The sequence below is a fragment of the Ambystoma mexicanum genome, chromosome 2q, assembly GCF_040938575.1.
Source record: "Ambystoma mexicanum isolate Mex_15411 chromosome 2q, UKY_AmexF1_1, whole genome shotgun sequence".
Lineage (NCBI taxonomy): Eukaryota > Metazoa > Chordata > Amphibia > Caudata > Ambystomatidae > Ambystoma > Ambystoma mexicanum.
This window is the reverse complement of record NC_090924.1, coordinates 1,465,435,710-1,465,463,448: the sequence shown is the minus strand read 5'-3', so window position 1 is coordinate 1,465,463,448 and position 27,739 is coordinate 1,465,435,710. Positions and strand designations below refer to the sequence as shown.

The 27,739-nt window shown below is 48.3% G+C and overlaps 1 protein-coding gene across 4 annotated transcripts in view; it reads left to right on the top strand.

Annotated features, from left to right (window-relative positions):
• LOC138570267 (reticulocyte-binding protein homolog 1-like) overlaps positions 1 to 27,739 on the top strand; it is a 312,256-nt gene that overhangs the window by 33,518 nt on the left and 250,999 nt on the right. For all 4 annotated transcript variants that reach the window (XM_069649037.1, XM_069649035.1, XM_069649036.1 and 1 more), the window contains exon 2: positions 15,233 to 15,325. In XM_069649037.1, coding sequence (XP_069505138.1) covers positions 15,233 to 15,325 — 93 coding nt within the window. The remainder of the gene's footprint in view (positions 1 to 15,232; positions 15,326 to 27,739) is intronic.

Below are 27,739 nucleotides of genomic sequence, written 5' to 3'. Positions count from 1 at the left end.
GCCCCAGGCCCCAGAAGGCCTTGTGGACAATGCAGAGGGTTTTCAAGTCAATCCTCACAGCCATTGGGAGCCAGTGCAGAGATTTCAGTCCTGGAGAGATATGATCCCTGCGCTTGAGGCCAAGGACAAGTCTTGCAGTCCTGGTTTGGATAGGTGCAGAGGACGGAGAGTAGAGGTAGGCATATTTAGAAAGAAGCTGTTGCAGTAGTCCAGCCTAGAGAGAACCGGGGCTCTGGAGACGGTGAACTTCTTGGGGGAAGGATAGGAAAGGAAGAATACCTCTGAGGAGGTGCAGCTGCTAATGTGACTTCTTAGAAACGTCAGAGATGTGAGGAGAGAAGGAGAGTGTGGAGTCGAAGATGACCCCAAGGTTTTTAGCCTCATAGGTGGGAGCAGGAAGAGGGTCAAGGGAGGCTGGCCAGAGAGTGACAGTAAAGGAGGGAGCAGGTGTGCCGATGAGGCGAATCCCAGTCTTACTGGCATTAAGGAAGAGATCATTGGTGGCACACCACTCCTGGAGAGCAGACAGACAATCAGAAAGGAAAGAAGGTGAAGAGGTGGCTGAGGGGAGCCTGAAAATGAGTTAAGTGTCATCCACACAGTACTGACAGTTGGGACAGAGAGTGGCAATGTGGTGGGCAAGAAGTGCCAGGAATTGGTTGAACAGCCAGGGAGAGAGGTTAGACCCTTGGGGAACACCACAGGTAGCGATACAGATATAGGAGAGGAAGGAACCAAGTTGTACCTGGGAGGGTCGTCGGACAGGAAAAAAGTCAGCCAAGCCAGGGCCTGATAGCTGATTCCCAGGTTATCAAAGAGACGGTTGAGCAGGATGGCATGATTGACCATGTCAAAGGCAGAAGAGAGATCACGTAAGATGAGGACACAGGGGGTGTTGGAATCAAGGTTGGAGGTCTTCACAGTTGTTCACAAGAGCAGTTTCCATGCTTCTGGCAGCTCTGAACCAATTCAGTGTGAAGATTAAGCTGGGAGATTTATTTTTTTATTTATTTTTTGTATGTGTAGAGCACACTACAGCCCACAGGCAACAAGGCACTTTAAGGATGTTGAAGGAGGCTTGCTTGCGGGTTACAATAAGCGACTGAAGAAAGTATGCTTAGATACATTCACTTAGTAACATTTGTTAGGTTACAGTTGTTACACATTGAACGTTACAGTTGTTCACTCATACTCTTATCTAGTTAGCAAAATACAAGACAGATATATTTCATGTACATGGAGACACAGTGGTACAGATCTAATGGGGAAGTGCTCTTTAGACAAAGAGCTTGTTTTTAAGGCCTTGCGGAAGGCTGTGTGTGAGTCGATTGATCTGATCTGAGCTGGGAGGTTGTTCCAGCTGACCAGCTTTTCCAGGAGTTTGTCCAGGAAAGGAGTGATTGACATTGGGCAATGGTTCGCCGGACAGGAAGGGTTGCTCAAGGGTTTCTTAAGAAGAGGGTGCAGAAGGGAGTGTTTCAGGGGGTAAGGGAAGACTCCAGTGGAGAAGGAGTGGTTGCAGAAGTCAGCCAGAGCAGGAGCCAGGGTGTCACTGTGGTCCTTGATGGTTTTGGAGGAACATGGATGAACCTGATTTGACCAGACTTTACTTGTCTAGAAACCTCATCAGGGGAGAACAAGGGAAAGGCAGAGAAGGAGGGAGGAGAGATTGCCGAAGAAGGGCCAGAGGAAGAGTAGGAAGTAGTGGGAAGAGGGGGAGAGGAAGTGAGAGAGGACAGGATGTCCTATGTTTTAGAGATGAAATGAGAGTCCAGGGCCATGCAGAGGGCCTGGGAGGGGAAAGGAGAGGTAGAGACTGCAGCAGGATTGGCCAACTCATTGCAGATTTGAAAAAGTTTGGCCGAGTTGTTAGATGCTGCATAGACACAGACTTGAATGCAGGCTCTCTTCTTGGTGCGGACAGAGAACCGGTATTGCCTTTGGAGCAGGCAGCAGGCCAGTTTGTCAGAGGGTGTAGGAAGTGCGTAATTTCTTCTCAGCCACCCTGAAATTGCATTTAAGGGTGACGAGGGCTGAGTCATGCCATGAGTTACACTTGGCTTTGAACTTCAAGCGGATCCTCATGATAGGGGCAAGAACATCCCGAGTATCAGATATAGCAGAGTGGAGCATGGAAAGGGCTGCGTCAGGGTGTGAGTCAGCCAAGGGCGAAGGGGGGGGGGTGGTGAGAAGAGAAGGTGACAGCGAAAGCCTCAACTGACACACATGGGTCAGATAACCGAGAAGGTAGGTGGCAGTGCTGGAGTTGACTTGGCCTGAGGGGTAGAGTGGGTGAGCTGAGAGGAAAGGAGAAAGTGATCACTCCAAGAGAGAGGAGTGCTGAAAGGGAAGGTCTGAAGAGATTAGAACATCCAGAGTGTGCCTTGCAGAGTGAGTCGGGCCAGAGGGGAGAATGGAGAGGGAGAGAGAGTTTCAGAGGTTGCGAAAGAGTCCAGAGGAAAGACAGGAAGCATCCAGGTGGATGTTAAAGTCTCCAAGAAGGAGTTGAGTGCTGGAGGCCAGGAGGAAAGAGGATAGGTCCGCCCACTCAGAGAGGTAGGAGGAGATCTGACCAGGTGGCCGATAGATGTTAGCCACAGTAAGGGAGTGGCCAGGAGAGAGAGAGAGCCTGCAGATGAGGAATTCGAAGGATGAGTAGGCCTGCGTAGGAATGACAGAGGCAGGAATCCACTCAAGGAAGATCAGTGGTACACCCTCTCCGAAATGGTTGGACCTTGGGGCAGAGAGGATCTTTTAGCCATCAAAGAGGAGAGTGTCAAAGCTTGTGACAGAGCTGGCTGTGAACCATGTCTTGGTGAAACCGAGGACATCGAGGTCAAGATCCTCCAGGAGGTGGCAGAAGTCAGAGGAGTGTTTGACAGCTGAGCGACTGTTGAGAGTGGCAATATGGAGAAGGGTGCCATCCTTGAAAGACTTCCGGGAAGGAATACAGATCAGAGGTACGCCCTGCGGAGGTGTACCCAAGGAGGAGACAGCAGGGGGAGGCAAGGAAACTGTGGAGGGAAGAGAGGGGACAGCAGGAGAAGAAAGGAAATTGATGAGGCGCGGGTAGCGAAGGTTGGCTTGAGGGCCTTGGGTTGATGAAAAACAGCAAGGTGGTAATTATCCTGTTTGCACTTTTATTTTACAAAAGGACCCCTACAGGCAATTTTAATTGTTTCCACCAAGTACTGAAAAGTAAATAGCAAAACATAGGCAAAATCAGCTTTCCTCTTCACTTGTACACTACATGTTTGGAAAAGTATAAAGGTCTCCCAAAATGAACAATTTGGAATCAGCTTGGTTTCGCCAATAAAGATGCAATCATTTTCCAAGTGCTGCAGAGTGGAAAAGTGGTGGTAAAATGATTTTATGATTGTAGCTTTATTTTTACCATCCTGAATGGAACCCTACAAGCTCCAGAATGCAAATTAATAAGCACTTACGAAAACATCATACAGACACAAAGTGAAATGAAATGCATAAGAAAAGTCATTGTTTTACATGGCTTGTTCTATACACCCTTCATTTGTGATCACCCAGCAATCACAAATGAATAGCTTATAAGTGCCAGTTACCTTTTCCCATCACTATTCTCATACTAGTTTCAATACTCTGCTGCATCGACATGTTAAAGAGATAAAGCCTCACTGGCTGACTCTGAGAGGAGAAAGGCAGGGCAGCGGTGCCCCTTGGGCATTCATCCCTTGTCCGACGGTTAAATCCCCCTCTGATTACACTCTGCAGGAAATATTTCAATATCCTTTTTTTGATTTAAAGATGTGCACCAGCAGCATAACAGGAAATGCTATTTTCTTGTCTTATTTTCCAGGTTTTCCTGATCAGTCTTCGGAGAGGCAAATGTTTATTTGGATGGGGGGTATACCAGTCCTGCCCCCACCCCCTATCACTGTTGGGAACCCACAGTGAATAACCTCCATTTGCGTCACTGCCTAAACACCCAGCAGTCACATCATTCTTTCCAAACAAGACCCACAATATAATGTGTTCTGTTTGCATGCAAACTCTGGTAATACTGACTCCAACATTATGATGTTATCAAGTCAGCACTTATCAGTTCATTTCATGAAAGGTTCTAGCTCTACAGGCTAGGCTTCCATCAAGACAAAGATATATAGTATCTAGGCCAGAACCCCAGTGGTAGTATGCATGTGAAGATCTGAAGCGGGTCCACGCTCATAATCCTAGCAGGGACATTTTCAGTTAGGGCAATTGTGGACTGTTAGGGAGAATTCTCATCTATGGCTCATTTCCCTCACCTAGTGAGTCCCCCAGCAGCTTTGCTGGACTTCTGGAGTTTATTTTTTTCCACTTGGTAAGAGTGAGAGCTTTTCCCCCACTCTTACCTGTGTTTTGCTATATGTTTCTATCTGTTTTTGTGATTGTGGACTCTGAAGTACACCACTTCAGTAGCCCCCTTCTTTGTGTGTGTCACACAGCACCTGCAGTGCCATGGCACAGGACTTGTCTTTAAGACTTCCCTCGACTCCATTTCTGAGGTGACTATTGTCCCCCAGAAAAGGGTAAAGTTACCATTAACTTTACTTAGTCAATCTACCCCAGATCCAGTACACCCCATCTTCCATGGAGTATTGGAAAGGGTTAATTCGTATCCCTTTTTATGTGTACCTCTGAGAGCATTGTTTCGCTCTTTTAACATTTAGACTTGGCTGGTAGCAGTGGTATCTACCCTAACTTTTCTACTGCAATTATATTAGGTAAACGTGGTACTGTTCTTGGCTATTATATTAGCCTCAAACATAAACACGCTTGACCAAATCGTCTTTCTTTTGGCTCCGGTTGGGTTTATTCGCCATTTCTTTTTGTTAAAGTCCTTCTTGTGTTTTACTTTGCGCGGCAAACTAGGTTTGCCTTCTTTGTTCACCGTCTTTTGGCGGGCTTTCTGTTCAGAAGCCCTTCACCAGGTGCCTGGGTGTCTAGGTGGGCTGAATGTGAGGGAGGGGTGTAGTCACCCCCTGCACAGGGTATCCTAGGAAACCCAAGTCACACTTTGTCATGATTGGCCAGGGTAGTTGTCCGGGCTGGACAACCCCCCTGCTGGGTGATTGACAGCCAGGCTGTGTGAATGGGGGTTTTTCGCAGAAAATGCAGGTCTCTTGGGCTAGAAGTCAGAGAGTCACCACTGGAACTACAAGAAACCGAAGAAAAGCGGAGAGAACGACGGCTGCTGCAACTACCCCCTCCCGGTGAAGCCCTGCTGCAGTCCCGAGCTATCTTCCCTTCAACGACTCAGAGAAGATCCAGTCATGAGTCTTCTTCTCTTGAGCTTGGTGGGGATAACCAGCTCATCTTCTACAGCCAGAGGATCCTCTTCCTTGGTCGAAATCGCTGCACACTGCTGTAGTGGTCCGGATAGCCGCCTGAAGAGCCTCTCCTGTTTTTAAGGAGCGCACCTTTTATTCCTTGTCGCTGCTGCCGGCCTCATCCCTGTGTGGTGCAGACCCCCTTCAGACGTCCTCCTTCACAACGAAGCTCCAGCATCCGTGGGTCTGCGGGAAACCAACAGGAACAACTGCCAGGGCACCAGCTGCACCATTGGAATAAGGTACTGTGTTCTGCTTGATGAAACTGGGTGAATCCCTTTTCTTCATTTCCAAGGCTTGCCCTTGTCTTCCCTCCTTCTTATAACTTTTGCTTCCGAACACTGACAATATCAAAGTACTTTTGGCTACTTTGAATCATGAACTGTCTGACTGTGTGATCTTCGGCAACAGGCCCCGGTGTCTTTTGACCCTGGCTCCGGCCCTTTAACTTTTGAACTCCTGTCTCTGAGTGTTTCTCGATTCTGCCTGCCTAACCAAAATATTGCCTGTGATTTTTGCCTCCAACTCCCTACGGGTATCTGAAGTGCTAAATGTGTTTTTGCCCCGGTAGCATTTCATGTCACGGATACGCGTTTGTTTAGTAGACCAAACTGTCAAAAAGTGATCGCAATCGTATTCGCGGTAACGTGTTTTGTGCCTAACACCGGTTCATCCCAACACAGAGTACTTACCTTGAGACTTACTGTACAAAGTGAATTGGTTAGTTGTAGTATATTTAACGTGTGGTTTTATTGAAGTTTCATAGAAGTGTTGTGTTTATAATGAATGGTTTAAAAATAAATTTACTTATATTTTTCTACCTGGAACCTTGAGTCAGTGTTTTCTTGAGTTACAGTAATTGTGGTCCCTTTGTGTAATCTCTGCTACTGCTCATATACTCTTGAGATAAGCCTGGCTGCTCCGCCACTGCTACCACTCTGACATAGTAGTACAGGCTTGTACCAAAGGTAAAACTTGTATTGCCACTTGTAGTCTTAATTGTGTGTAGTGGTCCCTAAGGGCACTGCACGGGATTCTGCCTAACATGGACCAACTCAGTTTGGTGCTGCTTGATCTTCTAGGCATAGGTAGCAAGGCATCCACATCTGGGTATATAGACTTTAATTTTGGGAGGCACATTGAAACCAACATGTTTTTGCCAACTGTAACCGTTTGGGCTTTTGAGTACACATGGGATAGGCACCTGCCAGACATTGCCATAAGGGAACCACCTGGATTTAACATGGGAACAGCTGGAAAACGGTGCAAGTACCTAGGCATATGATGCCATTGTCTGGGAAAGGTCTGTCTAATACCTATAAACCAGCCATAACTGTTGGCTTTATGATTGTTTTAGACAGGACTTCAGTGCAAGGAACAGATGCAAGGACACACACACACACACACACACACACACACATGGCTTTTAAATCTACTTGCTGAAAACATGAATTGTTAAGAGAGATTTGTATTGCAACAGGAGCTCATTTACAGAGGCAATTAAGTCATTAAGCACTCAAAAGAATGCTTCAATATTACACAAGCAGTCCCTATACAACACACAGTTTGATGTTACTTTGAAACAGAGCTAGGTCAAAGAGAACCCAAGAGGCTACGTTTCAGCTAGGAGGGGAAGGTAGTTGGTGGGAATACCATAGGGATTAACATGGCAATGGAAGAGTAAATGACCAAACGCGCCTATAGGATGCGTGTCCTTCCTAACATCCTATCTGCACCCTTTCTGTAGTCCAATGCAATACTTCTGGCTTACACCTAAGAGCCTTATTCAGAAACTTGCATCACATCACTGTTTGATTTTGCTGCACTCTCCCCTCCAGAATTAAGTTTGTCTTACTACCAACTTTATTGTTTCACTTATACTCAAGTAGGTAATGCAGCAGAATATATAATTTGAATTTAGTTTGTATGGGCCCTCCACCTGATGGATGGCATTGTCTGAATTAATGATAACCACTTATATTGCTTTGGTCAGCCTTCCATACCATTGTTTCCAAATCGGCCTCAGCCCTGCCACTAATGGGAGCAGCCCTGACCAAACTGCTGGACCACAAGGCCTAACTATGCTTGTGGTTACTTGTGTTCCAGTGGGGACATGGCCTATTAATTGAGAGTAAACTGCCCTGTTTTTTTGTGGCAAAACCAAGACTCTAATGGCTGGTCCACTTCCCTAATGGCACAGACATTCACACGAGTTATGGACTGGAAGGCTGCTCAGAGAAATCAGAGTCGTAATGTCTAATTTAAAGTCTTGCATCAGATCACTTTTTGATTTTACTGAACTCTCCGCTCCAGAATTACATTTGTCTTGCTACCAATCTTTTTTTTTTTGCTTCTACATAAGTAGTTAATGCAGCAGAATATATACTTTGGATGTAACTTGCAGGGTCCTTAACGGTGTATTCACCTGCTGCAGAAATCTGTGCCCAAGCCTCATCAAGTTAAGCATCATATTAAGCATGACGGGAACAACAGTTCTATTTCCACACAGAAAACAATTACAGAAAAGAACTTTATAGGTTTGGACAAATATTTACCTTCTAAATGAGAGGTTAGAATGTAAATAAGATGAACAGTGCATTTCAAAAAAGCCACACAGGCTCCTGTAAGATAGTTGTAGGCAGCCTGCTTGAGCAAGTGTGCTACCTCACTTAGAGGTGGGAATGAACCTCCATCTCTCTGGTCATTTCTACTTTCCAGGGCAAGGAAACACATCCTGGCAGGGCCTCCTGCAGTGCAGTCCCTCAGAATGCTAATTGCTAAATCCCCCTGCCACGCAATCCCACTTAGCCGCCCCCATCCAGGTCCAAGTAATATTTAATGACGGTGGAGGGGGCAAGGGTTGCCATGGGGGCCGGGGGAACAACCCTTCCTGGCCTCCCTGCTGGAGCTGGGCCTGTAGGGTAGGGCCTGTAGGGTATTGTAGGGTATTGCATACAGGTATTCATGTATGCAAACTCTTTGTGTTTTTGGCATTTATGTCCACAGCTTCGTTTTCTCGTTGCCATTACCAACTCCCCTTCCCCTCTATGATGCTTCTCTCTTCCCATCATGAAATTGAATGTCTATTTCTCCACTCTGTCTTTGGTTTCTTCACTTTCTCCTGTATATCAACCTCCTCTCTCCCCTCTACACCTTTGACCTCTTACCTTTCCCCACTATACCTTTTGGCTTCTTCTCACTATTCCATGGGCCATTGACCTATTACCTCTACACCTCTGACTTTTCTCTCTCCCCCTCACTGCCTTGTGTTTTCTTCTGTCTCCCTTCTAAGCTTTTGAACTCTTCGCTTTCCTATAGATTGGACCTCCTGTCTTCAACCTCTTCTCTAACCTCTTTACCTTTAGCCTCTCCTCTCTCTCCTCACTGCCTTTGGTTTCTTCTTTCTGTCCTTTGCCTTGACTGCTTACAACATTCATGTATGTCTTTCACATCTCCTGGGCCTTTCACTCCTCCCCCTCTCCTTTGTGCCTTTTCTTTCTTTTCCCTCCCTTCCAGGTCTTTCACTTCCTTCTCCTCTATGCCTTCAATCTCTTTTATCTCCCTTACAGGCCTCTCATTTCACTCTCTCCACTGTGCTTTTTCTCTCCCTTCCAGGCCTTTCACTTTCCTCTTGCCTCTATGCCTTTGTTCTCTTTTCTCTCTTCTGGGTCTTTCACTCTCCCCCTCTCCTTTGTGCCTTTGATCTCTTTCCCCTCCCTTCTAGGCCTTTCAATTCCTTCTCCTCTGTGCGTTCGCTTTCTTTCCCCTCCCTTCCAGGCCCTTCACTCCACTCTCTCCTCTGTGGCTTTGCTCTCTTTTCTCTATCCCAGGCCTTTCACTCAACTCTCTCCTCTATGGCTTTGCTCTCTTTTCTAGGCCTTTCACTCCCCCCACCCCCTCCTCTCTGGTTTTGCTATGGATTTTTCCCTTCCAGGCCGTTCATGCCACTCTATCCTCTGTGCCTTTGCTCTCTTTTATCTCCATACCAGTCATTTCACTTCACTCTTTCCTCTTTGCCTTTGCTCTCTTTTGTCTTCCTTCCCTGCCCTTCACTTCACTCTATCCTCTGTGCCTTTTCTCTCCTTTCTTTCTCTTCCACGCCTTTCACTTCACTCTCTCCTCTGTGCCTACGCTCTATCTTTTCCTCCTTTCAGACCCATCACTTCACTTAATCATCTGTGCATTTGCTCTCTTTTCACTTCCTTCCGGGCCTTTGACGTCACTCTCTCCTCTGTGCCTTTGCTCTCTTTTCTCTCCCTTCCCTTCCAGGCCTTTCATGTCTCTATCTCCTCTGTGCCTTTGCTCTGTTTTATTCTCCCTTCCAGGCCTTTCATGCTACTCTTCTCTCTGTGTCTTTGCTCTCTTTTCTCTCCCTTCCAGACCTTCACTTCCCTCTCTCCTCTGTGTCTTTGCTCTCTTTTCTCTCCCTTCCCTGCCCTTCACTTCACTATCTCCTCTGTGCCTTTGCTCTGGCTTTCTCTCCCTTCCCGGCCTTTCACTTCACTCTATCCTCTGTGCCTTTTCTCTCCTTTCTTTCTCTTCCACGCCTTCCATTTCACTCTCTCCTCTGTGCCTACGCTCTATCTTCTCCTCCTTTCAGGCCTTTCACTTCACTTAATCATCTGTGCCTTTGCTCTCTTTTCTCTCCCTTCCAGGCCTTTCACTTCGCTCTTTCCTCTGTGTCTTTTGATCTCTTTTCTCTCCCTTCCCAGCCCTTCACTTCACTCTATCCTCAGTGCCTTTGCTCTGGCTTTCTCTCCCTTACAGGCCTTTCACTTCACTCTTTCCTCTGTGCCTTTGCTCTATTTTATCTCGCTTCCCGGCCTTTCACTTCACTCTATCCTCTGTGCCTTTGCTCTCCTTTCTTTCCCTTGCAGACCTTTCACTTCACTCTCTCCTCTTTGCCTTCATTCTCTTTTCTCTCTCCAAGGCCTTTCCTGCCTCCCACTCTCCTCTGTTCCTTTGCATTCTTTTAACTCCCTTCCAGGCCTTTCACGCCACTGTCTCCTCTGTGCCTTTGGTCTCTTTTCTCTCCCTTCCAGGCCTTTGACGTCATTCTCACCTCTGTGCCCTTGCTCTCTTTTCTCTCCCTTTTAGGACATTACTTCACTGTCTCTACTGTGCCTTTGCTCTATTTTCTCTCCCTTCCATGCCTTTCACTTCACTTTCTCCTCTGTACCTTGGTGCTCTTTCCTCTCCCTTCCAGGCCTTTCACGTCACTAGCTTCTCTGTGCCTTTGGTCTATTTTTTCTCCCTTCCAGGCCATTCATGCCACTCTTCCCTCTGTGTCTATGCTCTCTTTTCTCTCCCTTCCCTGCCTTTCACTTCACTCTCTCCTCTGTGCCTACGCTCTATCTTTTCCTCCTTTCAGACCCATCACTTCACTTAATCATCTGTGCATTTGCTCTCTTTTCACTTCCTTCCGGGCCTTTGACGTCACGCTCTCCTTTGTGCCTTTGCTCTCTTTTCTCTTCCTTCCAGGCATTTCACTTCACTCTCTCCTCTATGCCTTTGCTCTCTTTGTTCTCCATTCTAGGCCTTTCACGTCACTCTCTCCTCTGTGCATTTACTCTATTTTCTTTCCTTTGCAGACCTTTCACTTCACTCTCTCCTCTATGCCTTCACTCCCTTTTCTCTCTCCTAGGCCTTTCACTCCTCCCACTCTCCTCTGTTCCTTTGCATTCGTTTCACTCCCTTCTAGGCCTTTCACATCATTCTCACCTCTGTGCCTTTGCTCTCTTTTCTCTCCCTTTCAGGACATTACTTCACTACTGTCCCTTTGCTCCATTTTCTCTCCCTTCCATGCCTTTCACTTCAATTTCTCTTCTGTACCATGGCTCTCTTTCCTCTCTCTTCCAGGCCTTTCACGTCACTAGCTCCTCTGTGCCTTTGATCTATATTTTCTCCCTTCCAGGCCTTTCATGCAACTCTCTCCTCTGTGCCTTTTCTCTCCTTTCTTTCCCTTTCAGGCCTTTCACTTCACTTTCTCCTCTGTGCCTTTGCTCTATTTTCTCTTCGTTTCAGGCCTATCACTTTTCATTTAATGATCTGTGCCTTTGCTCTCTTTTCTCTCTCCTAGACCTTTCACTCCTCCCACTCTCCTCTGTTCCTTTGCATTCTTTTCACTCCCTTCCAGGCCTTTCACGCCACTCTCTCCTCTGTGCCTTTGGTCTCTTTTCGCTCCCTTCTAGGCCTTTCATGTAATTCTCACCTCTGTGCCTTAGCTCTCTTTTGTCTCCCTTTCAGGACATTACTTCACTGTCTCTACTGTGCCTTTGCTCTATTTTCTTTCCCTTCCATGTCTTTCACTTCACTTTCTCCTCTGTACCTTGGCCCTCTTTTCTCTCCCTTCCAGGCCTTTCATGCCACTCTCTCCTCTGTGCAATTGCTCTCTTTTCTCTTCCTTCCAAGACTTTCACCTCACTATCACCTCTGTGCCTTTGCTCTGGTTTTTTCTCCCTTCCAGGCTTTTCATGCTACTCTCTCTTCTGTGCCTTTGCTCTCTTTCCACTCCCTTCCAGACTTTTTACGTAACTCTTTCCCCTGTGCCTTTACTCTCTTTTGTCTTCCTTCCCTGCCCTTCCCTTCACTGTCTCCTCTGTACCTTTGCTTTCCTTTATTTCTCTTCCAGGCCTTCCATTTCACTCTCTCCTCTGTGCCTATGCTCTATTTTTTCCACCCTTCAGGCCTGTCACTTCACTTAATCATCTGTGCCTTTGCTCTCTTTTCTCTCCCTTCCAGGCCTTTCACGTCACTCTCTCCTCTGTGCCTTTGCTCTCTTTTCTCTCCCTTCCAGGCCTTTCATGTCTCTATCTCCTTGGTGCCTTTGCTCCGTTTTTTTCTCCCTTCCAGGCCTTTCACTTCACTCTTTCCACTGTGTCTTTTGCTCTCTTTTCTCTCCCTTCCTGGCCCTTCACTTCACTCTATCCGCTGTGCCATTGCTCTGGTTTTCTCTCCCTTCCAGGCCTTTCACATCACTGTTTCCTCTGTGCCTATGCTCTCCTTTCTTTCCCTTGCAGACCTTTCACTTCACTCTCTCCTCTATGACTTCACACTCTTTTCTCTCTCCCAGGCCTTTCGCTCCACTCTCTCCTCTGTGGCTTTGCTCTCTTTTCTCTACCCCAGGCCTTTCACTCCACTTTCCCATCTATTGCTTTGCTCTCTTTTCTCTTTTCTAGGCCTTTCACTCCCCACAACCCCTCCTCTGTGGTTTTGCTATGGATATTTCCCTTACAGGCCGTTCATGCCACTCTATCCTCTGTGCCTTTGATCTCTTTTCTCTCCCTTCCCTGCCCTTCACTTCACTATCTCCTCTGTGCCTTTGCTCTATCTTCTCCTCCTTTCAGGTCTTTCACTTCACTTAATCTTCTGTGCCTTTGCTCTCTTTTCTCTACCTTCCAGACCTTCACCTCTTCTATCCTCTGTGTCTTTGCTCTCTTTTCTCTCTCTTCCCTGCCCTTCACTTCACCATCTACTCTGTGCCTTTTCTCTCCTTTCATTCCCTTCCACGCCTTCCATTTCACTCTCTCCTCTGTGCCTACGCTCTATCTTCTCCTCCTTTCAGGTCTTTCACTTCACTTAATCTTCTGTGCCTTTGCTCTCTTTTCTCTACCTTCCAGACCTTCACCTCTTCTATCCTCTGTGTCTTTGCTCTCTTTTCTCTCCCTTCCCTGCCCTTCACTTCACCATCTACTCTGTGCCTTTTCTCTCCTTTCATTCCCTTCCAGGCCTTTCACTTCACTCTCTCCTCTGTGCCTACGCTCTATCTTTTCCTCCTTTCAGACCCATCACTTCACTTAATCATCTGTGCATTTGCTCTCTTTTCACTTCCCTCCGGGCCTTTGACGTCACTCTCTCCTCTGTGCCTTTGCTCTCTTTTCTCTCCCTTCCAGGCCTTTCATGTCTCTATCTCCTCTGTGCCTTTGCTCTGGTTTTTTCTCCCTTCCAGGCCTTTCACTTCACTCTTTCCTCTGTGTCCTTTGCTCTCTTTTATCTCCCTTCCAAGCCCTTCACTTCACTCTATTCTCTGTGCCTTTGCTCTGGTTTTCTCTCCCTTACATGCCTTTCACTTCACTCTTTCCTCTGTGCCTTTGGTCTCTTTTCTCTCTCTTCTAGGCCTTTGACGTAATTCTCACCTCTGTGCCTTAGATCTCTTTTCTCTCCCTTTCAGGACATTACTTCACTGTCTCTACTGTGCCTTTGCTATATTTTCTCTCCCTTCCATGCCTTTCACTTCACTTTCTCCTCTGTACCTTGGCTCTCTTTCCTCTCCCTTCCAGGCCTTTCACGTCACTAGCTTCTCTGTGCCTTTGGTCTATTTTTTCTCCCTTCCAGGCCATTCATGCCACTCTCTCCTCTGTGCCTTTGCTCTCTTTTCTCGTCTTTCCAGGACTTTCACGTCACTATCTCCTCTGTGCCTTTGCTCTGTTTTATTCTCCCTTCCAGGCCATTCATGCCACTCTCTCCTCTGTTCCTTTGCTCTCTTTTCTCTCCCTTCCAGACCTTCACCTCTTCTATCCTCTGTGTCTTTGCTCTCTTTTCTCTCCCTTCCCTGCCCTTCACTTCACTATCTACTCTATGCCTTTTCTCTCCTTTCATTCCCTTCCAGGCCTTTCACTTCACTCTCTCCTCTGTGCCTACTCTCTATCTTTTCCTCCTTTCAGACCCATCACTTCACTTAATCATCTGTGCATTTGCTCTCTTTTCACTTCCTTCCGGGACTTTGACGTCACTCTCTCCTCTGTGCCTTTGCTCTCTTTTCTCTCCCTTCCCTTCCAGGCCTTTCATGTCTCTATCTCCTCTGTGCCTTTGCTCTGTTTTATTCTCCCTTCCAGGCCTTTCATGCTACTCTTCTCTCTGTGTCTTTGCTCTCTTTTCTCTCCCTTCCAGACCTTCACTTCCCTCTCTCCTCTGTGTCTTTGCTCTCTTTTCTCTCCCTTCCCTGCCCTTCACTTCACTATCTCCTCTGTGCCTTTGCTCTCCTTTCATTCCCTTCCAGGCCTTTCACTTCCCTCTCTCCTCTGTGCCTACGCTCTATCTTTTCCTCCTTTCAGACCCATCACTTCACTTAATCATCTGTGCATTTGCTATCTTTTCACTTCCTTCCGGGCCTTTGACGTCACTCTCTCCTCTGTGCCTTTGCTCTCTTTTCTCTCCCTTCCAGGCCTTTCATGTCACTCTCTCCTCTGTGCCTTTGCTCTCTTTTCTTTCCCTTTCAGGACTTTACTTCTCTGTCTCCAATGTGCCTTTGCTCTATTTTCTCTCCCGTCCATGCCTTTCACTTCACTTTCTCCTCTGTGCCTTTGCTCTCTTTTCTCTCCCTTTAAGGCCTTTCACATCACTCTCCTCTACAACTTTAATATTCTGTCTCTTCTTTCTGAGTCTCACTTCTCTCTCCTCTATGGTTTTGATTTCTTCAACCCCTTCTATGCCATTCACTTCTCTATGCCCTGGACATCTTCACACTCTCCCCTATAGCATGACTGCTTCCAACACTTATGTCTCTAACATCTGTTCACTCTACTCTATGACTTTCATCTCTTCTCTTCCTCTTCTAAGGCTTTCACCCCCTCCCCCCACTGTGTCTTTCTTCTCGTGTCTCTCCCTTCTGGGCCTTTCACTTCTCACCTGCTCTGTAGAGTTGACCTGTGTATCTTTCTCCTCTGGGCTTTTTGGTTCTCTCTCCTATTTTTCTTATTTTTCAATCACCCTTCTTTCTCTTCATTTAAACCTTTACCATCTCTGCTTTTATCTAAACTCTATCTCTACCTTTCTTTTCTCTCAACCGCAAAAACAATAATATGGGGAAGTGATTTTATGATGTTGAAAATGCGTTACAATATGCACATACCACCACTGTCAATAACTGTGTGGCAATTTGTTTTCAGGTTCAGAGACCATATCAGTAACATCAGTGTGACCCATGGACATGATGAATACATGAAGGAAACAGAAAAGAGGAACAAGAAGAAGCCCAGCAGGTAATGCAAGGAACACATCTGGTAAAACTTAACACAGTTTTATGTGGAGAAGTACTGGAGGAAATGTCTGTCCTAGTGGTAACTGCAAGCTCCTGAGGTACTGGAGGAAATGTCTGTCCTAGTGCTGACTGCAAGCTCCTGAGGTACTGGAGGGAATGTCTGTCCTAGTGCTGACTGCAGGGTTGCATGTTACTGGAGGAAATGTCTGTCCTAATGGTAACTGCAAGCTCCTGAGGTACTGGAGGAAATGTCTGTGCTAGTACTGACTGCAAGCTCCTGAGGTACTGGAGGGAATGTCTGTCCTAGTGCTGACTGCAGGGTTGCATGTTACTGGAGGAAATGTCTGTCCTAGTGCTGACTGCAAGCTCCTGAGGTACTGAAGGGAATGTCTGTCTTAGTGCTGACTGCAAGCTCCTTAGGTACTGGAGGAAATGTCTATCCTGGTGCTATCTGCAAGCTCCTGAGGTACTGGAGGACATGTCTGTCCTAGTGCTGACTGAAAGCTCCTGAGGTACTGGAGGAAATGTCTGTCCTAGTGCTATCTGTAAGCTCCTGAGGTACTGGAGGGAATGTCTGTCCTAGTGCTGACTGCAGGGTTGCATGTTACTGGAGGAAATGTCTGTCCTAATGGTAACTGCAAGCTCCTGAGGTACTGGAGGAAATGTCTGTGCTAGTACTGACTGCATGCTCCTGAGGTACTGGAGGGAATGTCTGTCCTAGTGCTGACTGCAGGGTTGCATGTTCCTGGAGGAAATGTCTGTCCTAGTGGTAACTGCAAGCTCCTGAGGTACTGGAGGAAATGTCTGTGCTAGTGCTGATTGCAAGCTCCTGAGGTACTGGAGGGAATGTCTGTCCTAGTGCTGACTGCAGGGTTGCATGTTACACAAGAAAATGTCTGTCCTAGTGCTGACTGCAAGCTCCTGAGGTACTGATGGGAATGTCTGTCTTAGTGCTGACTGCAAGCTCCTGAGGTACTGGAGGAAATGTCTATCCTAGTGCTATCTGCAAGCTCCTGAGGTACTGGAGGACATGTCTGTCCTAGTGCTGACTGCAAGCTCCTGAGGTACTGGAGGAAATGTCTGTCCTAGTGCTATCTGTGAGCTCCTGAGGTACTGGAGGAAATGTCTTTCCTAGTGCTGAATGCAAGCTCCTGAGGTACTGGGGGACATGTCTGCCCTAGTGCTAACTGAAAGCTCCTGAGGTACTGGAGGAAATGTCTGTCCTAGTGGTAACTGCAAGCTCCTGAGGTACTGGAGGAAATGTCTGTCCTAGTGCTGACTGCAAGCTCCTGAGGTACTGGAGGGAATGTCTGTCCTAGTGCTGACTGCAGGGTTGCATGTTACTGGAGGAAATGTCTGTCCTAATGGTAACTGCAAGCTCCTGAGGTACTGGAGGAAATGTCTGTGCTAGTACTGACTGCAAGCTCCTGAGGTACTGGAGGGAATGTCTGTCCTAGTGCTGACTGCAGGGTTGCATGTTACTGGAGGAAATGTCTGTCCTAGTGCTGACTGCAAGCTCCTGAGGTACTGAAGGGAATGTCTGTCTTAGTGCTGACTGCAAGCTCCTTAGGTACTGGAGGAAATGTCTATCCTGGTGCTATCTGCAAGCTCCTGAGGTACTGGAGGACATGTCTGTCCTAGTGCTGACTGAAAGCTCCTGAGGTACTGGAGGAAATGTCTGTCCTAGTGCTATCTGTAAGCTCCTGAGGTACTGGAGGGAATGTCTGTCCTAGTGCTGACTGCAGGGTTGCATGTTACTGGAGGAAATGTCTGTCCTAATGGTAACTGCAAGCTCCTGAGGTACTGGAGGAAATGTCTGTGCTAGTACTGACTGCATGCTCCTGAGGTACTGGAGGGAATGTCTGTCCTAGTGCTGACTGCAGGGTTGCATGTTCCTGGAGGAAATGTCTGTCCTAGTGGTAACTGCAAGCTCCTGAGGTACTGGAGGAAATGTCTGTGCTAGTGCTGATTGCAAGCTCCTGAGGTACTGGAGGGAATGTCTGTCCTAGTGCTGACTGCAGGGTTGCATGTTACACAAGAAAATGTCTGTCCTAGTGCTGACTGCAAGCTCCTGAGGTACTGATGGGAATGTCTGTCTTAGTGCTGACTGCAAGCTCCTGAGGTACTGGAGGAAATGTCTATCCTAGTGCTATCTGCAAGCTCCTGAGGTACTGGAGGACATGTCTGTCCTAGTGCTGACTGCAAGCTCCTGAGGTACTGGAGGAAATGTCTGTCCTAGTGCTATCTGTGAGCTCCTGAGGTACTGGAGGAAATGTCTTTCCTAGTGCTGAATGCAAGCTCCTGAGGTACTGGGGGACATGTCTGCCCTAGTGCTAACTGAAAGCTCCTGAGGTACTGGAGGAAATGCCTGTCCTAATACTGACTGCAGAGTTGCATGGTACTGGAGGGAATGTCTGTCCTAGTGCTGTCTGCAAGCTCCTGAGGTACTGGAGGAAATGTCTGACCTAGTGCTAACTGCAATATTCTGAAGTACTGGAGGAAATGTCTGTCCTAGTGCTATCTGCAAGCGCCTGAGGTACTGGAGGGAATGTCTGTCCTAGTGCTGACTGCAAGCTCCTGAGGTACTGGAGGAAATGTCTGTCCTAGTGCTATCTGCAAGCTCCTGAGGTACTGGAGGAAATATATGTCCTAGTTCTGACTGCAAGCTCCTGAGGTACTGAAGGGAATGTCTGTCTTAGTGCTGACTGCAAGCTCCTGAGGTACTGGAGCAAATGTCTGTCCTAGTGCTATCTGCAAGCTCCTAAGGTACTGGAGGAAATGTCTGTCCTAGTGCTGACTGCAAGCTCCTGAGGTACTGGAGGAAATGTCTGTTTTAGTGCTATCTGCAAGCTCCTGAGGTACTGGAGGACATGTCTGTCCTAGTGCTGACTGCAAGCTCCTGAGGTACTGGAGGAAATGGCTGTCCTAGTGCTATCTGTGAGCTCCTGAGGTACTGGAGGAAATGTCTTTCCTAGTGCTGAATGCAAGCTCCTGAGGTACTGGGGGACATGTCTGCCCTAGTGCTAACTGAAAGCTCCTGAGGTACTGGAGGAAATGCCTGTCCTAATACTGACTGCAGAGTTGCATGGTACTGGAGGGAATGTCTGTCTTAGTGCTGACTGCAAGCTCCTGAGGTGCTGGAGGAAATGTCTGTCCTAGTGCTGGCTGCAAGCTCCTGAGGCACTGGAGTGAATGTCTGTCCTAGCGCTGACTGCAGGGTTGCATGTTACTGGAGGAAATGTCTGTCCTAGTGTTAACTGCAATATCCTGAAGTACTGGAGGAAATGTCTGTCCCAGTGCTATCTGCAAGCGCTTGAGGTACTGCAGGAAATATCTGTCCTAGTGCTGACTGCAAGCTCCTGAGGTACTGGAGGAAATGTCTGTCCTAGTGCTGTCTGCAAGCTCCTGAGGTAGGAAATGTCTGTCCTAGTGCTGACTGCAAGCTCCTGAGGTACTGGAGGAAATGTCTGCCCTAGTGCTAACTGAAAGGTCCTGAGGTACTGGAGGGAATGCCTGTCCTAGTCCTGACTGCAGAGTTGCATGGTACTGGATGGATTGTCTGTCTTAGTGCTGACTGGAGCGTCGCATGGTACTGGAGGGAATGCCTGTCCTAGTACTGACTGCAGGGTTACATGGTACTGGAGGGAATGCCTGCCCTAGTACTGACTGCAGTGCTGCATGGTACTGGAGGGAATGTCTGTCCTAGTGCTGACTGCAAGCTCCTGAGGTACTGGAGGAAATGTCTGTCCTATTGCTAACTGCAAGGTCCTGAGGTACTGGAGGGAATGCCTGTCCTAGTACTAACTACAGGGTTGCATGGTACTGGAGGAAATGTATGTCCTAGCGCTGACTGCAGGGTTGTATGGTACTGGAAGGAATGTCTGTCTTAGTGCTGACTGCAAGGTTGTATGGTACTGGAGGGAATGCCTGTCCTAGTACTGACTGCAGGGTTGCATGTTACTGGAGGAAATGTCTGTCCTAGTGTTAACTGCAAGCTCCTGAGGTACTGGAGGAAATGTCTGTCCTAGTGCTGACTGCAAGCGCCTGAGGTCCTGGAGGGAATGTCTGTCCTAGTGCTAACTGCAGGGTTGTATGTTACTGGAGGAAATGTCTGTCCTAGTGCTGACTCCAAGCTCCTGAGGTACTGAAGAGAATGTGTATCCTAGTGCTGTCTGCAAGCTCCTGAGGTACTGGAGGAAATGTCTGACCTAGTGCTAACTGCAATATTCTGAAGTACTGGAGGAATTGTCTGTCCTAGTGCTATCTGCAAGCGCCTGAGGTACTGGAGGGAATGTCTGTCCTAGTGCTGACTGCAAGCTCCTGAGGTACTGGAGGAAATGTCTGTCCTAGTGCTATCTGCAAGCTCCTGAGGTACTGGAGGAAATGTCTGTCCTAGTGCTGTCTGCAAGCTCCTGAGGTACTGGAGGAAATGTCTGTCCTAGTGCTGACTGCAAGCTCCTGAGGTACTGGAGGAAATGTCTGCCCTAGTGCTAACTGAAAGGTCCTGAGGTACTGGAGGGAATGCCTGTCCTAGTCCTGACTGCAGAGTTGCATGGTACTGGATGGATTGTCTGTCTTAGTGCTGACTGCAGCGTCGCATGGTACTGGAGGGAATGCCTGTCCTAGTATTGACTGCAGGGTTGCATGGTACTGGAGGGAATGCCTGCCCTAGTACTGACTGCAGTGTTGCATGGTACTGGAGGGAATGTCTATCCTAGTGCTGACTGCAAGCTCCTGAGGTACTGGAGGAAATGTCTGTCCTATTGCTAACTGCAAGGTCCTGAGGTACTGGAGGGAATGCCTGTCCTAGTACTAACTACAGGGTTGCATGGTACTGGAGGAAATGTATGTCCTAGCGCTGACTGCAGGGTTGTATGGTACTGGAAGGAATGTCTGTCTTAGTGCTGACTGCAAGGTTGTATGGTACTGGAGGGAATGCCTGTCCTAGTACTGACTGCAGGGTTGCATGTTACTGGAGGAAATGTCTGTCCTAATGTTAACTGCAAGCTCCTGAGGTACTGGAGGAAATGTCTGTCCTAGTGCTGACTGCAAGCGCCTGAGGTCCTGGAGGGAATGTCTGTCCTAGTGCTAACTGCAGGGTTGTATGTTACTGGAGGAAATGTCTGTCCTAGTGCTGACTCCAAGCTCCTGAGGTACTGAAGAGAATGTGTATCCTAGTGCTGTCTGCAAGCTCCTGAGGTACTGGAGGAAATGTCTGACCTAGTGCTAACTGCAATATTCTGAAGTACTGGAGGAAATGTCTGTCCTAGTGCTATCTGCAAGCGCCTGAGGTACTGGAGGGAATGTCTGTCCTAGTGCTGACTGCAAGCTCCTGAGGTACTGGAGGAAATGTCTGTCCTAGTGCTATCTGCAAGCTCCTGAGGTACTGAAGGAAATATATGTCCTAGTTCTGACTGCAAGATCCTGAGGTACTGAAGGGAATGTCTGTCTTAGTCCTGACTGCAAGCTCCTGAGGTACTGGAGCAAATGTCTGTCCTAGTGCTATCTGCAAGCTCCTAAGGTACTGGAGGAAATGTCTGTCCTAGTGCTGACTGCAAGCTCCTGAGGTACTGGAGGAAATGTCTGTCCTAGTGCTATCTGCAAGCTCCTGAGGTACTGGAGGACATGTCTGTCCTAGTGCTGACTGCAAGCTCCTGAGGTACTGGAGGAAATGGCTGTCCTAGTGCTATCTGTGAGCTCCTGAGGTACTGGAGGAAATGTCTTTCCTAGTGCTGAATGCAAGCTCCTGAGGTACTGGGGGACATGTCTGCCCTAGTGCTAACTGAAAGCTCCTGAGGTACTGGAGGAAATGCCTGTCCTAATACTGACTGCAGAGTTGCATGGTACTGGAGGGAATGTCTGTCTTAGTGCTGACTGCAAGCTCCTGAGGTGCTGGAGGAAATGTCTGTCCTAGTGCTGGCTGCAAGCTCCTGAGGCACTGGAGGGAATGTCTGTCCTAGTGCTGACTGCAGGGTTGCATGTTACTGGAGGAAATGTCTGTCCTAGTGTTAACTGCAATCTCCTGAAGTACTGGAGGAAATGTCTGTCCTAGTGCTATCTGCAAGCGCTTGAGGTACTGCAGGAAATATCTGTCCTAGTGCTGACTGCAAGCTCCTGAGGTACTGGAGGAAATGTCTGTCCTAGTGCTGTCTGCAAGCTCCTGAGGTACTGGAGGAAATGTCTGTCCTAGTGCTGACTGCAAGCTCCTGAGGTACTGGAGGAAATGTCTGCCCTAATGCTAACTGAAAGGTCCTGAGGTACTGGAGGGAATGCCTGTCCTAGTCCTGACTGCAGCGTCGCATGGTACTGGAGGGAATGCCTGTCCTAGTACTGACTGCAGGGTTGCATGGTACTGGAGGGAATGCCTGCCCTAGTACTGACTGCAGTGTTGCATGGTACTGGAGGGAATGTCTGTCCTAGTGCTGACTGCAAGCTCCTGAGGTACTGGAGGAAATGTCTGTCCTATTGCTAACTGCAAGGTCCTGAGGTACTGGAGCAAATGTCTGTCCTAGTGCTAACTACAGGGTTGCATGGTACTGGAGGAAATGTATGTCCTAGCGCTGACTGCAGGGTTGTATGGTACTGGAAGGAATGTCTGTCTTAGTGCTGACTGCAAGGTTGTATGGTACTGGAGGGAATGCCTGTCCTAGTACTGACTGCAGGGTTGCATGTTACTGGAGGAAATGTCTGTCCTAGTGTTAACTGCAAGCTCCTGAGGTACTGGAGGAAATGTCTGTCCTAGTGCTGACTGCAAGCTCCTGAGGTCCTGGAGGGAATGTCTGTCCTAGTGCTAACTGCAGGGTTGTATGTTACTGGAGGAAATGTCTGTCCTAGTGCTGACTCCAAGCTCCTGAGGTACTGAAGAGAATGTGTATCCTAGTGCTGTCTGCAAGCTCCTGAGGTACTGGAGGAACTGTCTGACCTAGTGCTAACTGCAGGGTTGTATGTTACTGGAGGAAATGTCTGTCCTAGTGCTGACTCCAAGCTCCTGAGGTACTGAAGAGAATGTGTATCCTAGTGCTGTCTGCAAGCTCCTGAGGTACTGGAGGAAATGTCTGACCTAGTGCTAACTGCAATATTCTGAAGTACTGGAGGAAATGTCTGTCCTAGTGCTATCTGCAAGCGCCTGAGGTACTGGAGGGAATGTCTGTCCTAGTGCTGACTGCAAGCTCCTGAGGTACTGGAGGAAATGTCTGTCCTATTGCTAACTGCAAGGTTGTATGGTACTGGAGGGAATGCCTGTCCTAGTACTGACTGCAGGGTTGCATGTTACTGGAGGAAATGTCTGTCCTAGTGTTAACTGCAAGCTCCTGAGGTACTGGAGGAAATGTCTGTCCTAGTGCTGACTGCAAGCTCCTGAGGTCCTGGAGGGAATGTCTGTCCTAGTGCTAACTGCAGGGTTGTATGTTACTGGAGGAAATGTCTGTCCTAGTGCTGACTCCAAGCTCCTGAGGTACTGAAGAGAATGTGTATCCTAGTGCTGTCTGCAAGCTCCTGAGGTACTGGAGGAAATGTCTGTCCTAGTGCTAACTGCAGGGTTGTATGTTACTGGAGGAAATGTCTGTCCTAGTGCTGACTCCAAGCTCCTGAGGTACTGAAGAGAATGTGTATCCTAGTGCTGTCTGCAAGCTCCTGAGGTACTGGAGGAAATGTCTGACCTAGTGCTAACTGCAATATTCTGAAGTACTGGAGGAAATGTCTGTCCTAGTGCTATCTGCAAGCGCCTGAGGTACTGGAGGGAATGTCTGTCCTAGTGCTGACTGCAAGCTCCTGAGGTACTGGAGGAAATGTCTGTCCTAGTGCTATCTGCAAGCTCCTGAGGTACTGAAGGAAATATATGTCCTAGTTCTGACTGCAAGATCCTGAGGTACTGAAGGGAATGTCTGTCTTAGTGCTGACTGCAAGCTCCTGAGGTACTGGAGGGAATGCCTGTCCTAGTACTAACTACAGGGTTGCATGGTACTGGAGGAAATGTATGTCCTAGCGCTGACTGCAGGGTTGTATGGTACTGGAAGGAATGTCTGTCTTAGTGCTGACTGCAAGGTTGTATGGTACTGGAGGGAATGCCTGTCCTAGTACTGACTGCAGGGTTGCATGTTACTGGAGGAAATGTCTGTCCTAGTGTTAACTGCAAGCTCCTGAGGTACTGGAGGAAATGTCTGTCCTAGTGCTGACTGCAAGCTCCTGAGGTCCTGGAGGGAATGTCTGTCCTAGTGCTAACTGCAGGGTTGTATGTTACTGGAGGAAATGTCTGTCCTAGTGCTGACTCCAAGCTCCTGAGGTACTGAAGAGAATGTGTATCCTAGTGCTGTCTGCAAGCTCCTGAGGTACTGGAGGAAATGTCTGACCTAGTGCTAACTGCAATATTCTGAAGTACTGGAGGAAATGTCTGTCCTGGTGCTATCTGCAAGCGCCTGAGGTACTGGAGGGAATGTCTGTCCTAGTGCTGACTGCAAGCTCCTGAGGTACTGGAGGAAATGTCTGTCCTAGTGCTTTCTGCAAGCTCCTGAGGTACTGGAGGAAATATATGTCCTAGTTCTGACTGCAAGCTCCTGAGGTACTGAAGGGAATGTCTGTCTTAGTGCTGACTGCAAGCTCCTGAGGTACTGGAGCAAATGTCTGTCCTGGTGCTATCTGCAAGCTCCTAAGGTACTGGAGGAAATGTCTGTCCTAGTGCTGACTGCAAGCTCCTGAGGTACTGGAGGAAATGTCTGTCCTAGTGCTATCTGCAAGCTCCTGAGGTACTGGAGGACATGTCTGTCCAAGTGCTGACTGCAAGCTCCTGAGGTACTGGAGGAAATGGCTGTCCTAGTGCTAACTGCAATATTCTGAGGTACTGGAGGAAATGTCGGGCCTAGTGCTATCTGCAAGTGCCTGAGGTACTGGAGGAAATGTCTGTCCTAGTGCTGACTGCAAGCTCCTGAGGTACTGGAGGAAATGTCTGTCCTAGTGCTATCTGCAAGCTCCTGAGGTACTGGAGGACATGTCTGTCCAAGTGCTGACTGCAAGCTCCTGAGGTACTGGAGGAAATGGCTGTCCTAGTGCTAACTGCAATATTCTGAAGTACTGGAGGAAATGTCGGGCCTAGTGCTATCTGCAAGTGCCTGAGGTACTGGAGGAAATGTCTGTCCTAGTGCTGACTGCAAGCTCCTGAGGTACTGGAGGAAATATCTGTCCTAATTCTGACTGCAAGCTCCTGAGGTACTGAAGGGAATGTCTGTCTTAGTGCTGACTGCAAGCTCCTGAGGTACTGGAGCAAATGTCTGTCCTAGTGCTATCTGCAAGCTCCTAAGGTACTGGAGGAAATGTCTGTCCTAGTGCTGACTGCAAGCTCCTGAGGTACTGGAGGAAATGGCTGCCCTAGTGCTATCTGCAAGCTCCTGAGGTACTGGAGGAAATATCTGTCCTAATTCTGACTGCAAGCTCCTGAGGTACTGAAGGGAATGTCTGTCTTAGTGCTGACTGCAATATTCTGAAGTACTGGAGGAAATGTCGGGCCTAGTGCTATCTGCAAGTGCCTGAGGTACTGGAGGAAATGTCTGTCCTAGTGCTGACTGCAAGCTCCTGAGGTACTGGAGGAAATGTCTGTCCTAGTGCTATCTGCAAGCTCCTGAGGTACTGGAGGAAATATCTGTCCTAATTCTGACTGCAAGCTCCTGAGGTACTGAAGGGAATGTCTGTCTTAGTGCTGACTGCAAGCTCCTGAGGTACTGGAGCAAATGTCTGCCCTAGTGGTATCTGCAAGCTCGTAAAGTACTGGAGGAAATGTCTGTCCTAGTGCTGACTGCAAGCTCCTGAGGTACTGGAGGAAACGGCTGTCCTAGTGCTATCTGCAAGCTCCTGAGGTACTGGAGGACATGTCTGTCCTAGTGCTGACTGCAAGCTCCTGAGGTACTGGAGGAAATGTCTGCCCTAGTGCTAACGGAAAGGTCCTGAGGTACTGGAGGAAATGCCTGTCCTAATACTGACTGCAGAGTTGCATGGTACTGGAGGGAATGTCTGTCTTAGTGCTGACTGCAAGCTCCTGAGGTGCTGGAGGAAATGTCTGTCCTAGTGCTGGCTGCAAGCTCCTGAGGTGCTGGAAGAAATGTTTGTCCTAGTCCTGGCTGCAAGCTCCTGAGGCACTGGAGGGAATGTCTGTCCAAGTGCTGACTGCAGGGTTGCATGTTACTGGAGGAAAAGCTCCTGAGGTACTGAAGGGAATGTCTGTCTTAGTGCTGACTGTAATCTCCTGAGGTACTGGAGGAAATGTCTGTCCTAGTGCTGACTGCAAGCTTCTGGGGTACTGGAGGAAATGTCTGTCTTAGTGCTGACTACAAGCTCCTGAGGTGCTGGAGTGAATGTCTGTCTTAGTGCTGACTGCAAGCTCCTGAGGTACTGGAGGAAATGGCTGTCCTAGTGCTATCTGCATGCTCCTGAGGTACTGGAGGAAATGTTGTCCTAGTGCTGACTGCAAGCTCCTGAGGTACTGGAGGAAATGTCGGCCCTAGTGCTAACTGAAAGGTCCTGAGGTACTGGAGGAAATGCCGGTCCTAGTACTGATTGCAGAGTTGCATGGTACTGGAGGGAATGTCTGTCTGAGTGCTGACTGCAAGCTCATGAGGTACTGGAGGGAATGTCTGTCCTAGTACCGACTGCAGGGTTGCATGTTACTGGAGGAAATGTCTGTCCAAGTGCTAACTGCAAGCTCCTGAGGTACTGGAGGAAATGTCTGTCCTAGTGCTAACTGCAATATCCTGAGGTACTGGAGCAAATGTCTGTCCTAGTGCTGCTGCAAGCTCATGAGGTACTGGAGGGAATGTCTGTCCTAGTGCTAACTGCAGGGTTGAATGTTACTGGAGGAAATGTCTGTCCTAGTGCTAACTGCAAGCTCCTCAGGTACTGGAGGAAATGTCTGTCCTAGTGCTAACTGCAATATCCTGAGGTACTGGAGGAAATGTCTTTCCTAGTTCTATCTGTAAGCACCTGAGGTACTGGAGGAAATGTCTTTCCTAGTGCTATCTGCAAGCTCCTGAGGTACTGGAGGAAATGTCTGTCCTAGTGCTGACTGCAAGCTCCTGAGGTACTGGAGGAAATGGCTGCCCTAGTGCTATCTGCAAGCTCCTGAGGTACTGGAGGAAATATCTGTCCTAATTCTGACTGCAAGCTCCTGAGGTACTGAAGGGAATGTCTGGCTTAGTGCGACTGCAATATTCTGAAGTACTGGAGGAAATGTCGGGCCTAGTGCTATCTGCAAGTGCCTGAGGTACTGGAGGAAATGTCTGTCCTAGTGCTGACTGCAAGCTCCTGAGGTACTGGAGGAAATGTCTGTCCTAGTGCTATCTGCAAGCTCCTGAGGTACTGGAGGAAATATCTGTCCTAATTCTGACTGCAAGCTCCTGAGGTACTGAAGGGAATGTCTGTCTTAGTGCTGACTGCAAGCTCCTGAGGTACTGGAGCAAATGTCTGTCCTAGTGGTATCTGCAAGCTCCTAAAGTACTGGAGGAAATGTCTGTCCTAGTGCTGACTGCAAGCTCCTGAGGTACTGGAGGAAACGGCTGTCCTAGTGCTATCTGCAAGCTCCTGAGGTACTGGAGGACATGTCTGTCCTAGTGCTGACTGCAAGCTCCTGAGGTACTGGAGGAAATGTCTGCCCTAGTGCTAACGGAAAGGTCCTGAGGTACTGGAGGAAATGCCTGTCCTAATACTGACTGCAGAGTTGCATGGTACTGGAGGGAATGTCTGTCTTAGTGCTGACTGCAAGCTCCTGAGGTGCTGGAGGAAATGTCTGTCCTAGTGCTGGCTGCAAGCTCCTGAGGTGCTGGAAGAAATGTTTGTCCTAGTCCTGGCTGCAAGCTCCTGAGGCACTGGAGGGAATGTCTGTCCAAATGCTGACTGCAGGGTTGCATGTTACTGGAGGAAAAGCTCCTGAGGTACTGAAGGGAATGTCTGTCTTAGTGCTGACTGTAATCTCCTGAGGTACTGGAGGAAATGTCTGTCCTAGTGCTGACTGCAAGCTCCTGGGGTACTGGAGGAAATGTCTGTCTTAGTGCTGACTACAAGCTCCTGAGGTGCTGGAGTGAATGTCTGTCTTAGTGCTGACTGCAAGCTCCTGAGGTACTGGAGGAAATGGCTGTCCTAGTGCTATCTGCATGCTCCTGAGGTACTGGAGGAAATGTTGTCCTAGTGCTGACTGCAAGCTCCTGAGGTACTGGAGGAAAGGTCTGCCCTAGTGCTAACTGAAAGGTCCTGAGGTACTGGAGGAAATGCCGGTCCTAGTACTGATTGCAGAGTTGCATGGTACTGGAGGGAATGTCTGTCTGAGTGCTGACTGCAAGCTCATGAGGTACTGGAGGGAATGTCTGTCCTAGTACCGACTGCAGGGTTGCATGTTACTGGAGGAAATGTCTGTCCAAGTGCTAACTGCAAGCTCCTG